Source organism: Eptatretus burgeri, chromosome 15 (assembly GCF_056783735.1).
Source record: "Eptatretus burgeri isolate ZD-2024b chromosome 15, Ebu_testis_v1, whole genome shotgun sequence".
NCBI lineage: Eukaryota > Metazoa > Chordata > Myxini > Myxiniformes > Myxinidae > Eptatretus > Eptatretus burgeri.
In genome coordinates, this window is record NC_140975.1 from 56,438,843 (window position 1) to 56,455,702 (window position 16,860).

Genomic DNA, 16,860 nt, shown 5'->3' on the forward strand with positions numbered 1-16,860 from the left:
ATGAGGAACAGTGGGAGAGAAAACAAAACTATACGAGTTTGAAATTAACCAGCTCGAGGGGAGAGCAAAATTTGATTGAGTCCACAGAGATGGAAAAACTCCGTAAAGAGAACGAACAACTCAAAAAGCTCCGAGAGGATGAACGACTCAAAAGGAGCCAGGAAGTAGAACAGCACAATGAGGTGGGATGTGTGACAGCACCACAGGGAATAATGTTAGTGGTGCGGGAATTGATTGACATCACTCATCGGATGAAACAACAATTAGGGCAAACCCTGAAAATTGAGACAAGGAAGGTCATGGGTGATGAGGTGACTGAGTTGGCAGAGACACGGGAGATAGAGGGTGGATTAAAAGGACCTAAGGACGAACACACACACATGGAGGTAGCGAGGCTTAATGGGGGTGAGCTGGCAGAACGTGTTGTGACCCGGTGCAAGCCACTGGATGGCCTCCTTTGGGAACGGAGGGAGACGCTATGCTCCCTTGAAGCTGATCGCGACCAGGTGGGTTTGGTCATGTCAAGCGAGTTCAAAGGGGCGAGTGCTGTGAACAGGTGCACGTGCAGCTTGGGGGATATGGAGACCCTGGGACCCCTAGTGGTGTCGCGAATCCTCAGTGTGGTTGTGCAGGTGTGCGTGTTTGCGAGTTTGCGGAGATGCGTGCTTTCCAGCACGCATGGTGTGAGTGAGACCCCCTGTGAAAGTGAAAGGTTGTGTGTGACAGAAACCGTGTGTGTAAGAGGGCGGTACGTGAGGGAGATGACAGTCGGCATGCGGGAGAATGCGGCCGCATCTCCGAGTGGAAGTGACATGATGAGGTATGTAAGCGTCGTGACACGCACGAGTGCGTGGGTTGAACGACGACTGCAACAGCTGAGGGACAAAAGCCGGGTAGTGGCCGTAGATGTATTCGGGACTGTGCCGGGTTTGCACGGCAGCGCGTGCGAGGTCCATGCTGTGCAACGCACGAGGCCGCCACGTGCACGCCTGCGGGAGTGAAGCCCGGTCCGCAAACGCACGCGGTGGATTAGCCGATCCCGCGGACGGACAGAAGGTAGGCTGGATGTGGATTTGGACCGGACGGGTTCTCCACGCAAGCGTGTGTGTGAAGCTCCGACGGGCAGAGCACATGTGTTCGTGTGGGGAACCCCTCGAAATGTGAGGCTTGTTTTTGATGTGCAGGGTGACATCATGGCTGCACGTAGGGTTGGAATCCGGCAGGAGGGGTATCCCAGCCGGATGGTACCATCCGAGAAGGGACGAGGTGCACAAACAGCTGCCATGACGTCACGGGAAAGAGCGCAGGTTGTGAGTTGCCTCGCTGGTGCACGCGCTTGAAAAAAAAAAAAAAAAGCAACCCTCGCTTCGGGTGAACAGGATTCCCGGGCAAGGGATGGAAGACCCCCTTGGGCCTGGGTACAGGATACCACTAGTTAGGGGGATGGGTTAGCTTAGTTAGACCGGCTCCATGGGACAGGGATAAGTCCTCATGGAGCCCGTGGAATGGATTAGTTAGAGGGATTAAGTTTAGATTTAGGCCGGAGTATGGGATTATTTGGAGACAGTGACAGACTTTGGATGTGTAGTGGGGACGTAGCTTAGCTACGTAGTATTAAAAGGATGTGCTGTATTGCAAGGGATGACGAGGGAGCACGAGTTAGATGAGGGTTTTAGTCAGCAGAATGGCAGTATTCAGCTGAGTGAAAGAGAATGGAAAAGGTACTTGGTGAGTGAGTGAGGGCCAGCGGGCCGGAGTGTATGGAGCGAATGTGGAATGCATGGTGCGATGAGTGATTGGGGGGAGGAGCGATTCCTACCCAAGGGACCCTGGGGTCAGTGCAAAGTGAGTTAGTGGGTTAGTCAAATTGACAAAATGGAGGTCGTTTTGCTGTTGGTGGGAGTGTAGACTCGAAACCCTTTTGGAGGGGTGCAGGAACCCTGTTGACGGGCTGGGAGCGTGGCTGTGAACGGTGAGTATCGCTGAGTGGGTACCCCGGGCACCGGGCTAGTCAGCCGCGGTAGACCAAGGGCTCATGGGGGGCCGGGATAGCGTAGTGGGCACGGGTGACCCGCACGATGCGGGGCCCGTGGCACCAAATGCCACGGGGGCAGTGCATTGGGCGCGGGTACCCAGGGAAGGGGCCCGGGGCACCAGCCTGCCACATGAGCGTTGAGGGGGAGTCGCCAGGAGGGCACTCCCCAGTTTAGTGAGCTGGTAGGCTCGGAGGCAGTGTAGTGCCCGGAGGTGTCATCGTTGGGGAATCAGCAGAGGGTAGTTCCTGCCAAGGGAACCACGCATCCCAGCCACGAAACCGTGCAAGGGCACGAGGAAAAAATTGAGGGACAAGGCCCAAAATTGTGAGGACACCAACACAGGCGACGGCAATCTTGGTTGGTAGGACCAATAGTTTAAGCGAGAGGTGCTTGTTGAAAGCCCTGGGGTAGTTTAAAAGTAAAATGGTTCGGGTATATTAGGAAGTGTTCCCCTCCGCACCATCCATCCCTTCGCTCTCGTTGTGGGCCGCTAGACCCACCTTGGGTTGAGATCGCTGAAATCTGAGGAGGCCATTCTGAGGCTTTATTGGGCCTCGACACAGGACGCTAGCTCTACCTTATTCCCCTCCAGGAAGGGAACGTAGGGGTTTGGAGTAGGCTAGGAGACGATAGGTTCGCCGAACAAAGACTGTAAAGGGGGTTAGGGAGACGATTTATAGTGGGGAAATAAGTAAAAATAAAACAAAAAAATAAGTTGGGGCAAAATTGATTTTTTGCAAATTAAGGGGGTGGCTATGGACAGAGACGGGCATAGGCAATAGGTTGGAAGGGAGACCGTAGGGTAGGTCGGAGCCCGCCTTCCGAGTGGCCAGCACCACCGCACTCCCTCCACCAACCTCCATTGAACAAGGCAAGGTGCCGGTCGGATCGGCTGCTGGCTGTTTGCTACGTGGCCTGTGCTGGCCACGTCATCTGCTGGCTGTTGCTGCAAGGCCTGTGCCGGTCGATCGTCTGCCGGCTGTTTTTGCTTCAAGGTCTGTGCCGGTCACTTCATCTGCCAGCTGTTTGCGATGACATGCCTTGCCTGCCTGCCTGCCTTTGCCTTGGCCCCATGCCCACCAGCCCCCGTTCTGTTTTGCATTCCCCCCCCCGTGTTCATTACCGCATGCACCAGGATCATCGAGCAAGCCGCAACGACTGCCCTGTTGGCAGCCGCAACATGGGACTGCACTGGCGGCCCGTGCACCGTTTTTGTTCACTGCGCTCATTTAAAAAGGGGGAGGCCTTGGACTGCGTATGAGCAGCCAGCCACATTCCCTGTCGCCTGCAGTGGTTGGGACTTTTGCTCTTTTTTTCCGCACAGATTCCATCGATCCTGGGCCATGGTTTAGTGTAAAATTTGTAAGGATAAGATGTAATTGTAAATGTGTTTTGCGCCCCCGGCATGTGTGTCTTAAGGCCGGCAATTTATTTTAGTCGTCTGTATGAGTGGGTTTGTTTAGGTAGTTACTCAGCCTGTAGGTTATTTCTTTTGGGGACACGAATACACTGAATGTCGCTCTCAGGGATCCAAAGGTAAATCGTACTTGGGGAAAACTTACACATGATGGCACACGAAAATTTGACGACTTGGGACGAGTCTGTAAAAAGGGGAGGGGGTAGTGTTACGGCTGTGGAAATTCGCAATACATCATAAAGGTTCCTTAGATCAGTTATCCCGGTAAGTTTATGTGCAGATAGGTTTCCCCACCGTTGTTTAGAGGGTATTATTCGTGTTCACTGGGCTGCAACTCTTTGAGATAGCCGTTTTTCTTTATCTATCGTTATTTTGAACCACACAAACAACAACCGCCGCCAAGCACACAACAAACCTCCACACAAATAACCACCACCATCTTCGCCACGACGTCCGCTTCCGAACGCCATCCTCCACGGACCACGCTACAACGGTTTCCGCGTCGAAAACCGTCTGAGAACGTCAAACAAAGGCGCCAAGGAAGGAACTGCAAAGACGCGTGGTTTTTCCCGCCTATTTTCCCCCGTGCTTGGTGTGAAGGGAAGGGGGCAGGGCAGCTCGCTTCCGATTGGTGGATGCACGGCGTGAGGCGGTCGGAGTGAGGGCACGCCCCTTTCCGAGAAGCTTCTTGAAGGAAGGTGGAGCCAGAAGCGGGGTGGAGCGAAGGGCGGAGCCCGACGCTATAAAGGGCGGACCGGATGCGAGGCTGGAGCTATTCTTGGTCCATGGGTTCTTCTTTTTCCTCTCGCTTGGTTCATTTCTGCTGGTCCCCCTTCCTCGCTTGGTTCCTGCACTCGGGGTCCTGTGAGCGGCCTGTTGGTGGGAGACGTGGACGGAAGGCGCAGCAGTGCCGGCTGTGTGGTGGACCTGCGTGTCCGGACGAGGAGCGCCAGAGAGAGCTTGCCAGCCATGTGGAAGGCCCAGAACCAGGCGCGACCACGCTGACGGTCGTGGGACGTCGCGGCTCACCGACCACCGAGGGGGGCAGGTAACCTGTCACGGTCTCGCGGGACCCGTTCGTTCCTCCAGGTCCCGTGTTATAAAGGTCCGCGGACCCTGTCTGCCACCCTCGTCTTTGGGGGTGGCCATTTCTTGCTTTTGAACGAATGTTGTGGCGCAGTGTCCTGTGAAGTAGACCTGCTTAAGTGACTGTGCATGTACATTATTGCTCGTAGTCGGTGGTATTGCTTTTGTTTCTTGCTTGCACATTGCATGACTGCCTTGCTTGTGTTGTGCTGTATAGTGAATAAATGTCCTTGTGTGCAATGTACCCCGTTCGTCGTGTCCTATTTCCCTTTTGAAAAGCCATCTTGCATCGTTGAATGAGTAGTGGGTTTTGAACGCCCGGTAAAGAGAATCAGATCTGTCGAGGTCGGCGATAACACCGCTCGGTTATCACTGTAGTACGGAACGGACCGCTTAAGCGGTTCGTGTCCCAGGCCGACCTGCGGCGCGGTGCAGCCCCTCGGTAGGTTACCCGCGCAGGTACTGAGGTATATCGACATTCGGCGATTCACTCCATTTCGCGCGGGTAGAATGCGGACTGGGCTGTGGTGAGGTTAAACCCCCACCCGTGGCTGGTTCCTGGCGGTAGTTCCAGGAGGGTCACGACTGAATTGTCGGTCAGGTGGGCAACGCGGTTGCGATTGGAGTTACGCGGCTGATCGCATGCCAGCGGGCGTGAATTCGTAACAATATATATGTATGGAGAAGGAGGGAACAGGTAAATAGGTATATTGGCTTAGTTATAAGACTCGTTATTTATTTACTTTATCAGATTTTATGCCAGATTTCAACACTTATTTAATCCTGATGATATCCGATCCTTAAAACCAAAATCATGTTTCGATGATATTCTTTAATTAGGCCATGAGAGTAGATCGTGGAAAATCGGTCATATAATGCATGAAATCGCTCCAAGATCCTAATTTGAAAACTGTAGTACTTACAAAAGCGTTGTACACGATTCGTAGCTCTGATGAACAGGCATTTGATAATATGAGTGAGGAAAGTGGAAAAACAACTTTATCGTTCAGAAATCGTTGCTGCCTGTTCCAAGTCAAGGCGTGGTTGATCAGGCCAAAAAACATGGTGGCGTCAGACCCCAGCGAAGTTACCTCAGATGTCTGCGGGCCCCAAAGAGCGAGGTGACTGAGGATGTGCATGATAAAGGATGTAATTCATTAAGGCCATTAATTATCTTCAAAAGGGATGTTTTAATTAACCCAAACACCAAATTTTCACTCTTGCACAGTTTTCTTGGTATGCATGCAAAGTTTCAGGCAACTTAGTTTCATGGTTTTGGAGTTATGGAGGAGACACACACGCTCTGACACACACACACGCTCTGACACACACACACGCTCTGACACACACACACGCTCTGACACACACACACGCTCTGACACACACACACGCTCTGACACACACACACGCTCTGACACACACACACACGCTCTGACACACACACACACGCTCTGACACACACACACACGCTCTGACACACACACACACACACACGCTCTGACACACACACACACGCTCTGACACACACACACACACACGCTCTGACACACACACACACACACGCTCTGACACACACACACACACACGCTCTGACACACACACACACACGCTCTGACACACACACACACGCTCTGACACACACACACACACGCGCTCTGACACACACACACACACACGCTCTGACACACACACACACACACGCTCTGACACACACACACACACACGTGCGCTCTGACACACACACACACACACGTGCGCTCTGACGCACACACACACACACGCTCTGACACACACACACACACACGCTCTGACACACACACACACACACGCTCTGACACACACACACACACACGCTCTGACACACACACACACACACGCTCTGACACACACACACACACACGCTCTGACACACACACACACACACACGCTCTGACACACACACACACACACACGCTCTGGACACACACACACACACACACACGCTCTGACACACACACACACACACGCTCTGACACACACACACACGCACGCTCTGGCGCGCACACACACACACACGCTCTGACGCGCACACACACACACACGCTCTGACACACACACACACACACACACGCTCTGACACACACACACACACACACGCTCTGACACACACACACACACACACGCTCTGACACACACACACACACACACACACGCTCTGACACACACACACACACACACACGCTCTGACACACACACACACACACACGCTCTGACACACACACACACACACACACGCTCTGACACACACACACACACACACGCTCTGACACACACACACACGCTCTGACACACACACACACACACGCTGTGACACACGCGCACACTCGCTCTGACACACCCACGCTCTGACACACACACACGCGCTGACACACACACACACACGCTCTGACACACACACACACACACGCTCTGACACACACACACACACACGCTCTGACACACACACACACACACGCTCTGACACACACACACACACACACGCTCTGACACACACACACACACACACACGCTCTGACACACACACACACACACACGCTCTGACACACACACACACACACACACGCGCTGACACACACACACACACACACACGCTCTGACACACACACACACACACACACGCTCTGACACACACACACACACACACACACGCTCTGACACACACACACACACACACACACGCTCTGACACACACACACACACACACACGCTCTGACACACACACACACACACACACACGCTCTGACACACACACACACACACACACACACACACGCTCTGACACACACACACACACACACACGCTCTGACACACACACACACACACATGCTCTGACACACACACACACACACACACGCTCTGACACACACACACACACACACGCTCTGACACACACACACACACACACGCTCTGACACACACACTGACACCAACTGCCGTTTATTGGTGTCGATAAATGATGTTTAAGATTGATACAATTTGGTTGGTTTCTTGCCACACCTCCCCCATCCTCCCCGACTTTGACAGATACAAGCTTTGAACCTCTCCAACAATCGACTCTTCCAGTTGAATGACCTTGCAGAACTTGTGAAGCAAGCACCTGGTCTTAAGCAGCTCAACCTCTCCAAGAATGAGGTTTCATCAATTTATATATTTTTTTGTTATTGTTGTTATTATTTTTATTCACTGATATTGCCATCAGTTGACCAGTCTCGTCAAATTTAAAATCGACAACATATATCGTACTATGAACCAGAATAGCACTAAGTTCCTTGACTGACTTAGGGTGGCTGGTTCATGGTTTCAGCGCCCACAAGCTCATCCCTGCCTTGGTATTCCAACGCTGGCGGTGCGGCAAAGGAGATTGACCATGTCCTCATTGACGGTCGCTGGAGGATGATCCAGAACTACAGGGTCCACCGGAGTGCTCATTTCCTCAATACTGACCACAGGCTTGTTGTAGCAACTCTGAAGTTTCAGCTTAAATCCTGGAGAATGGTACCATCCCAGCCTAGACTGGATGTTGGCAAGCTCAGGGATGAGAGAGTAGCTGAAGAGTTTGCGAACAGGCTGAGTGGACACTTGGGGGGTCTGGGTGCTTTGGGGGGTCTTGAAGAGTTGTGGAGTACCTTCAAGACCACCATCCTTGATGTTGCCGGTGGATGTCTTGGAACTCACCGCAGGGCAAAGAAGAATTTTGTCTCAAGGGACACTGGATACCATTCACCAGAGTCGCAGGGCCAGGCTGAATGGCAGAGCTGAGCTGTTCAGGGAGCTGAGGCGTAAAACTGTACGTGCACTGAGGGTGGACAAGGAGGCCTCTGTGCGAGGAATCTGTGAGGGGGCAGAGCATCACCTGTGGACAGGTGATTCTCGTCCCGCTTACAGGGGAATTTGCATATTGCGTTCATCAAGCCCATCCCTCCGAGCAATGCAGTTAGAGCAGAGAGTGGTAGGCTCTTGACAGAGGAGTCTGAAGTGAAGGCCCGCTGGGCCGGTTACTTTGAGCGGTTGTACCAGGCTGATCCCCCAGCTGTTGAGTTGGACGTCAAGGGTGTTACAATCCGTGTTGGTGAACCGGTTGAAACGGGCCAAAGCTCCAGGGATCTGTGGCATCCATGCTGAACTTCTCAAGGCTGGTGGAAATGTTGCACTCGTGTCGTTTTATGCAGTTTTGTGCTCTGCCTGGAACACAGGCATCATCCCAACTGATTGGAAGAGGGGCCTTGTTGTTCCTCTCTGGAAAGGGAAGGGTGATCGCCAAGACTGCAACAACTACTGAGGGGTGACGCTGCTCTCAGTGCCGGGCAAGGTCTTTGCTCGGATAATTCTTGATCAGGTTCGCCACCATCTGCTTGAGCACCAGCGTCCAGAGCAGTCAGGCTTTACACCAAAGAGGTCAACGATTGACCGTATCCTTGCTCTTCGTGTCCTCACCGAACGCAGACGAGAGTTTTGGCAGGGGCTGCTTGCAGCTTATGTTGATCTCTGTAAAGCCTTCGATTCAGTGAATTGGGATGCCCTCTGGAGGATTCTTGGTCTTCGTGGGGTGCCACCAAAGCAAAACAAAAATATCGATCTGATGTCTGAACTCTACTCTGGTACTGAGAGTGCTGTGAAGTGTGGTGGTACCATCTCTGACTTATTTCCAGTTGTTACTGGAGTTCGTCAGGGGTGTGTACTGGCCCCCACACTTTTCCGCACTTGTATGGACTGGATTTCAGGGAGGATGTCGGAGAGATCAAGCTGCGGTGCATCGTTTGGGAATGTCAAGATCTCGGACTTTGATTTTGCAGATGATGCAGTCATCTTTGTGGAGACTTTAGATATCCTTTTGGGGGCCCTCGAGGTGCTGAATGAGGAGTCGGAGCCGCTGGGATTACGGGTTTCTTGGGTCAAAACTAAGATCCAGGCTTTCGATGACATCTTGGATGCTGCTGTCCTGTCTGTGTCTGTTTGTGGTGATGATGTTGAGGTCGTGGAGAGATTCACTTACCTTGGCAGTGATATTCATGTCTCTGCTGGCTGTGAGTCAGAGGTCATTAGACGTCTGGGTCAGGCCTGGGGAGTCATGGATTCACTGGATCATGGGGTGTGGCGCTGCCGGTACCTGTGCGGGAGGACGAAAGTCCGAGTCTTCAGGTCCTTGGTACTTCCAGTCTTGCTCTATGGATGCGAGACTTGGACTCTGACCAAGGATCTGAGACGGAGACTTAATTCCTTTGGTACCAGGTCTCTTCGGAGAATCCTTGGCTATCGCTGGTTCGATTTTGTGTCCAACGGGCGGTTGCTGAGAGAGACTCGGATGAGATTTGTTACCTGCATAGTCCGTGAGCGTCAGTTGTGGCTGTATGGACATGTGGCTCGTTTTCCTGACGCTGATCCTGCTCACCAGATTCTCTCAGCGGGGGAGTCTCGTGAGTGGAGCAGGCCAGTGGGCCGACCACGTGCCTCGTGGTTGCAGCAGGTTGACCATCATCTCAAGGAGATGGGGATGGGCCTGGCATCTGCCTGGGGGATGGCCAGAGGGAAGCCCCTGGAGTACCGGCGGAAAGTGGACGCAGCGACGCGCTGTTCTGGCACATGCTCCCATACCTGACCTGACCTATCATACCCTGTCAGATGGCATGTCTGTACTGCTCAAGCCGCCTCACGGCAAAGAATATGTTGGGTGGTTTGCCATTGCTTGAAGGGTGGCAGTCAAGGTAGTTAGGTATTTGGAATTTGTCTATGGTGCCGCGGTTAACTCGCGCGCTCTTCATCAAAATGCACCATGGGATCTTTCCTGTCCATCGCAAGTTCTACCAGGTGGGACACCCAGCTTAACGTCCTGCCCGTACATGCATTTTAGTTGTAATTTTCAGTAACATTCGGTGTTGGAAAACCTGTTCCTCAAAAGCAGCACAAATATTCTGTATCATATTACGATGCCACAGATGTTGTATCAACATCATGGAACCTATTTGGCAATGTGCGGTGTTATGTCTGCACACGTTGTGCTCCACTTCCACATTCAATTTGCTTATATCCATATGCTCTTGACAAGTTGCTTGCAAACTATCCTGATTTGCCGTTTTTAATCGTACTATAAAATACCATTATTTTGTTGTAAACTGTAGTAATGCTGCAGAGAACAGCAGCAATTTTTTTTTTTCATACCATCACTGAAAGCTTTGAATGATTAAAGGTGGTGTAAGACATGGCTGATCTCATATTGGGTATGGAATAGATAGCTCTTAATATCTTTTCCCTCAAACATAAGGCTCAGCCTGTTGCTTGTAGATCCCATTCTCTTGATTAGATTTTATTTATTTTATCTTTGACAGCTTGCAATTACAGTTGTGTGACTGGAAACTCACTGCGGTCATACCTGGCTTAGTGCTCAGGATGCGTTCCTGGAGAAGATAGCACTAATCGAAAATGTGCTGAAAGCAGTCATGATGCCATTGTTTATACTACAGGGTGCCCCACAGAAAACCAGGAAATTTGAGATTTTGAGATTTATTTTGCCGTATTTTACCATATCAATAAACCAACGTATAATATAGTGTATCTTTGTTTTACACTACATCGAAGTTTGCTTTTGTTTTGTTTGAAAATAAAGTGTATCTTTGTTTTACACTACATCGAAGTTTGCTTTTGTTTTGTTTTAAATAAACTGTACCAAATTTTCTGGTTTTCTGTGGGGCAACCCTGTAGTACGTGCCCGTAAAAAATAAAAAAAAAACTTTCAAACCGCGAGCAAGAAACAACAACCACACAGGCCGATTCTTCGCTCTCTCGTGCCCGTACGTGCGTGGGCCAGAAGTTCGCATATCGTAGTTATGATTATTCGCAATTTAGTTTTAATGGGCAATTATTCAATTGGCGCCAACGTATTTTGCCTTTTCGCAATGTCGTCGCAAGGAAAAACACAAAGATAAGAAAAGAGAATTTTTTTTTTTAACTTCCTGGTTCGGAGCATACCAGCTCACTCTGATGTTACCGAAATTTATGCACCGTCTAATATGAAAACGATCATAACTTGGGGCATTGTGTTTTTATATGCAATCGAGAAATTATTAGAATACATGAAGTCATCACTATCCGGCAGTCCGTACGTTGTAACCCAGTCCGTACGTCACTGGTTGGTAAATAAATGGCCATAACTTGTGAAGCACTTGTCCGATTAATATCAAACCTTGAAAAGGCACATCCTCAGGTCCCCAGCAATGTAGTTGGCAAGTTTCAATTAGATTGGACTAGTTGTTGTCAAGAAACAGTGGTCACACACACACACACACACACACACACACACACACACACACACACACACACACACACACACACACACACACACACACACACACACACACACCTGGAATTATAGATAGATGGAGTTTTATTTATTTATTATTATTTATTTATTTTTGCATACACTTTCGAGGCTCGTGTGAGAGCTCACAAGTTGTGTTCCCAACAGCATTATTTCTTACCTTGAATGGTTTATGAGGGCTTCATTGTGGTATCGGTAATAGCATAATAATACAAATGGTAAACATATTATCGTGCTAGGATTTACACCATTTTGTGTCTGCCTGCCTGACTGCGATACATTTTGTCATTACTTAACCAATCTCAACCAAACTTGCTCACCACTAAAATTGAGGTCTATGACGACCTACCGATGCTCACCACTAAAATTGAGGTGAGAAGACTGCAACTAGCGGGCCACTGTTTACGCCACCCCGAGTTACCTGCCAGCCTCGTCATCACATGGGAGGATGAACCCTGGGCGCCCTCCCAATAATATGGTCAACACGCTCCAAGAAGCCAGTGGCGCGGCTAATGTAGATGAACTGAACACACTGATGAGGGAGAGGGAGGAGTGGAGAGTCCGTCGTCGTGCCCGATGCTGGCCCTGCAGTCCTGAGTCGACGTAGTAGTAGTAGTTGTAGTAGTAGTAGTAGTAGTAGTAGTAGTAGTAGTAGTAGTAGTAGTAGTAACCACCAAACTTGCCAGCGGGACTAGGGGTCAAATGATTGAGGTCGTAGCAACTTCATTTATCTCCACCCTCCCCCAAGTGGGTTTTCTGCCTTGGACAAACGCAGTGTTAAACTGTATAGATCGCTTATTGTGGCGTTTCTCCAAGGCCACTTCTAATAACAAAAGTACTGAAATAACACCACTTATGATTATAGAATAATATTCATGTTATTACAAAATAATATTAATGCTAATAATATCCCCCTCCCAAAGGGGCTTTTTCCTCCTTGGACAAACACCGTGTTAACGTGTATGAAATGCTTATTGTGGCGTTTGGTGGGGCACATCGATCGGAAGTAAAAAAAAAATTATAAACCACGTGGGGTTGCCGTACAGTCTTTGATTTGATGTCGCACGGTGACCTTCGGGCGTTCCTGCGGCGGCCATAGAATTTTCAAGGCAGACGCAAGGTGCCCGCAAGGCGACCGCAGGGGGACCGCGGGGGGGGCCCTAAGGCGAACGTATGGCCAGACGGACGGTAACGAATGGGTTATTTTTTTTTTTACCATTTTTTTTCCCGGCTTGTCGAATTGCGACGGCGAACGTAGAAATGAAAAAAGTTATAACTCAGCGTTATAATTCCACGGCGACCTTACGGCCTGTAAAATATAGCCATACGGCATAGGGCCACCCTGAGGCCACCTCAGAAACTCTGCGGCCGCCGCACGTTTCTGTCAATTCAGAGGGCGTACGGCCGCCGTATCCTCGCCGTAGAGCAAATGTGACTTAGGCCTTAGGTCTTAGAAATTGTGGAGACCGAAAACGTGGGGTTGCCGAACTGTCTTTGATTTGATGTCGCACGGTGACCTTAAGGGGGCCCTGCGGTGGCCATATAATTTTCAAGGCAGACGCAAGTTAGCCACAAGGTGCCCGCAAGGTGACCGCAGGGGGCCTGAAGGCGAACGTGTGGCCAGACGGACGCTAACGAATGGGTTAATATTTTTTTTTACCAGTTTTTTTTTTTTGGCTTGTCGAATTGCTACGGCAAACATAGAAATGAAAAAGTTATAACTCCGCGTTATAATTCCACGGCGACCTTACGGCCTGTCAAATATAGCCATACGGCGTAGGGCCACCCTGAGGCCACCTCAGAAACTCTGCGGCCGCCACACGTTTCTGTCAATTCAGAGGGCGTTCGGCCGCCGTATCCTCGCCGTAGAGCAAATGTGACTTCGGCCTAAGCAAGGTATTACTGTGGTGTCGTTTAACTTTTTATTGCATGTGCTTCTCTGGCTTTTTCCCCTGCTGTTTTAATTATGAGCCACTGAGAAATGTAAGCTGGGCTTTCAAACATTATGAAAGTTCTCAAGGGAGAGGGAGAGAGCCTTCTGCTCTTCTGAAGTGCTAATGCCCCAAACATCAGCTTCTCCTTGCTTCCCACTGCAATTTGCTCACCTCGATCATTGTTCTCTTTATTTAATTTTCTGCAAAAAAGGGGTCTCAAAGTTCAATACAGATCATTGTTCTGTTGACAGGAGTGATTTGATCCAAGGGGTTTCAAAGTTTGCAAAGATCGGTGTCAGCTTTCAAATGTGTAGTTGAAAACTTCCAAACTGCTGTTAACACCAAAGGTGGTCCTCCTCCTCCTCCTCCTCCTCCTCCTCCTCCTCCTCCTCCTCCTCCTCCTCCTCCTCCTCCTCCTCCTCCTCCTCCTCCTCCTCCTCCTCCTCCTCCTCCTCCTCCTCCTCCTCCTCCTCCTCCTCCTCCTCCTCCTCCTCCTCCTCCTCCTCCTCCTCCTCCTCCTCCTCCTCCTCCCCCTTCTTCTTCTTTATCTTATTTTCTCTCCCTCTCCCTCTCTCCTTTCCTCTCCTTTCTATCTTTCTCTCTTTTCCTCTCTCATTCCTTCACCTTCTTTTGTTTGACTCAAGTTTGGGATCTATGAAGTAAGAGTTTGTTGTCCTTCGCCAGTCATGAATGTGTGGTGCCAGGCTTTGTTGCTCATGACGTCCCTCTTCCAGGTGGTGAGTTGGGCAGTCCTGCACTGCAGTCTGGAGATTTCCCCACTCGCATGAAATTGATTCTGCTAGAGAGAGACAAAGGGCTTTGAAAGATTGGTGCACCTTAACTCGGTCTGTTCTTGAATATGCAACAGCCCAGTTTATTTCTCAGGGGCTCATTTTGTAATTGTAAGACAAGAAATTAGGGTAACCTGCAGTTTTGCACTTGTACACCATGTTGAAATGTCGCTTGGACAGCTCTTGCAGAATAAACCTGCTCAGCACAGCAGTCACCAAGAGTAAAATAAAGAGTGCTGTGCTAAGACTAGCTGCGGTGCTTGTCATGCTCTGCATCTTTCTGTGGAAGGCTCAAAGTTTTCACAAACCTTCTTGCCCACTTTTTTTTTTCTTCTTCCAATTACAGCTTAAGTCTGAGCGAGAGCTCGAGAAGATCAAAGATTTTCGGTTAGAAGAACTGTGGCTTCAGGAGAACCCCATGTGCGAGAACTTCCATGCACATAACCTCTACGTCAGGTCTGCTGCTCGGTCCGCCCTGTTCACGAATCACACGTGACTGCGTTATGCACGTACGAGTGCGAGCCAGTGTGGCGTGTTCTTGTTACCGTAGCGATCTCGAGATGAGGCAATGCACGAACTTCGCGCTTGTCAGACGTTTGCGACCATGATGTTGAGCGCTCTGTCCTCCAAGCGATGTTGTCTGAAAAACCCGTAGGATTTGTGTGCCGCATGGTTATTGTACTCAAATGGGATTGAGGCGTTTGTGTTGATCGGTTGCTAACTTGTAGCACAAAGGATCTGGATTAAAATCTGAATTGGATTTGCAGTTTGCGACAGAACGAAGGGCCTGTGTGGTGGAGCCGGTGTTTCTGTATTCTGTTCTCCCATTGTTGGATTGTACGCAGTGTTGGAGTTGAACTTCATATTGTAGTCCTCCACCTGTCGGTTTCTGCTCTTCCCTTTTTTATTTTTCTCCCCCTCCCCCCTTTGCCATTGGCCAATGATGCCTTGTGCATTCACCAACATAATCTCTTTGTGGACTTCCCTGTTGGCCTTCATGGCACTTGCATCCCAGAACCAAATTTGACATGTACTAGGTTTTTATATTTTTCATTTTCAGCAGTGTTTCGCCACCCCTTCCTTTTGGCTTTGGGAACAAAATAATGACCATAAGAACGAGCTAACTGAGAAAAAAAAAAAGAGGCCTCCGCATGATGACGAGCAGAAAAATGTTATCTCAGCATCCCACATTTTGGGTCATTGGACATGTTTCCTGCTGCCATGGGCGAACACCTTCCCTGAAGTAGTTGCAGCAGCACTTCAGAACTTCCTGAAAACGATGACAACGACGACGACGCCAACAACAACAACGATGATGATGTCTGACCTAAAGATGGTCATGAGGACAAATGGGACCCGTCTGGCCAGGTGTTGCAAGTGCACCATCAGGCAATGGAATCTGCTCATGCCTTGCTAACCTGTGGCTCATTCATCTGCACTGTGCCAGCCCTGGCCATTGGTCCCTGGTTTCGTTGAAGATGGCTGGTTTGCCTCGGACGGGTAAGATCCCTCGCTGGGTAGGGACAACCTAAGACAGGCACAGCCGTGCAACAACCAAACTCTCCCAGCTTTGCTTGGAGAGTCGTCCCACTTCGCTACCACCTCTCATCACTACTCCCATTTTGATGGTTTTTTTGTTGTTGTTGTTCATCCACCTTTCTGGATATTTCAAGCCATTTACTCTTCAGTGAAGACGAACAGCATGATTCCAATGCTGTCCAATGATGGTGTTCACAGTAGCTTTGGGAATACTTTAGAATGGCCATCTCAGTGGATTACTCCTGGGGGAGGTGGTTGCCCTGGAGGCAGGAAAACTGTTTAGATAAGTCTCTAATTCTTAAAAAAAAAAATTTTTATTCTACCGAAACCTTTTTTTTTTCTCTCAGTTACCTGGAGCATATTAAAATCCAGTACTAGTTTACCTTTTGTTACCCAGAAATTTTGGCCCATTCTATCTGATTTTTCTTTCCACTAGCCTCCCCAGCCTATCTGTACTGTTATACACTTCACCACATCTTGACTCCCTTTACCTATGACTGTGAAAAGTGTGCTTCGGAAGCCCGACACAGGTCAGGCAACTGCAGAGGGACAGAAATGAGCCCACGGCCCGGTGGATGCTGACTTGTGCAAGACCCGTTCCCGTGTGTGTCTTTTTCTAATTTTGATCGTAAGTGTAGATCCCTTTCCACCCTCCCTCAACGAGTGCACGCAAACGAGCAGGTAAGCTGCAGAGTTGGGCTGTTC

General features: G+C 49.9%; 1 protein-coding gene across 3 annotated transcripts in view; it reads left to right on the forward strand.

Moving 5' to 3' along the window:
* The window catches only part of NXF1 (nuclear RNA export factor 1), a 99,420-nt gene that overhangs the window by 68,209 nt on the left and 14,351 nt on the right, over nt 1-16,860 (forward strand). For all 3 annotated transcript variants that reach the window (XM_085856114.1, XM_085856113.1, XM_085856116.1), the window contains 2 exons: nt 7,604-7,711; nt 14,963-15,072. In XM_085856114.1, coding sequence (XP_085712240.1) covers nt 7,604-7,711; nt 14,963-15,072 — 218 coding nt within the window. The remainder of the gene's footprint in view (nt 1-7,603; nt 7,712-14,962; nt 15,073-16,860) is intronic.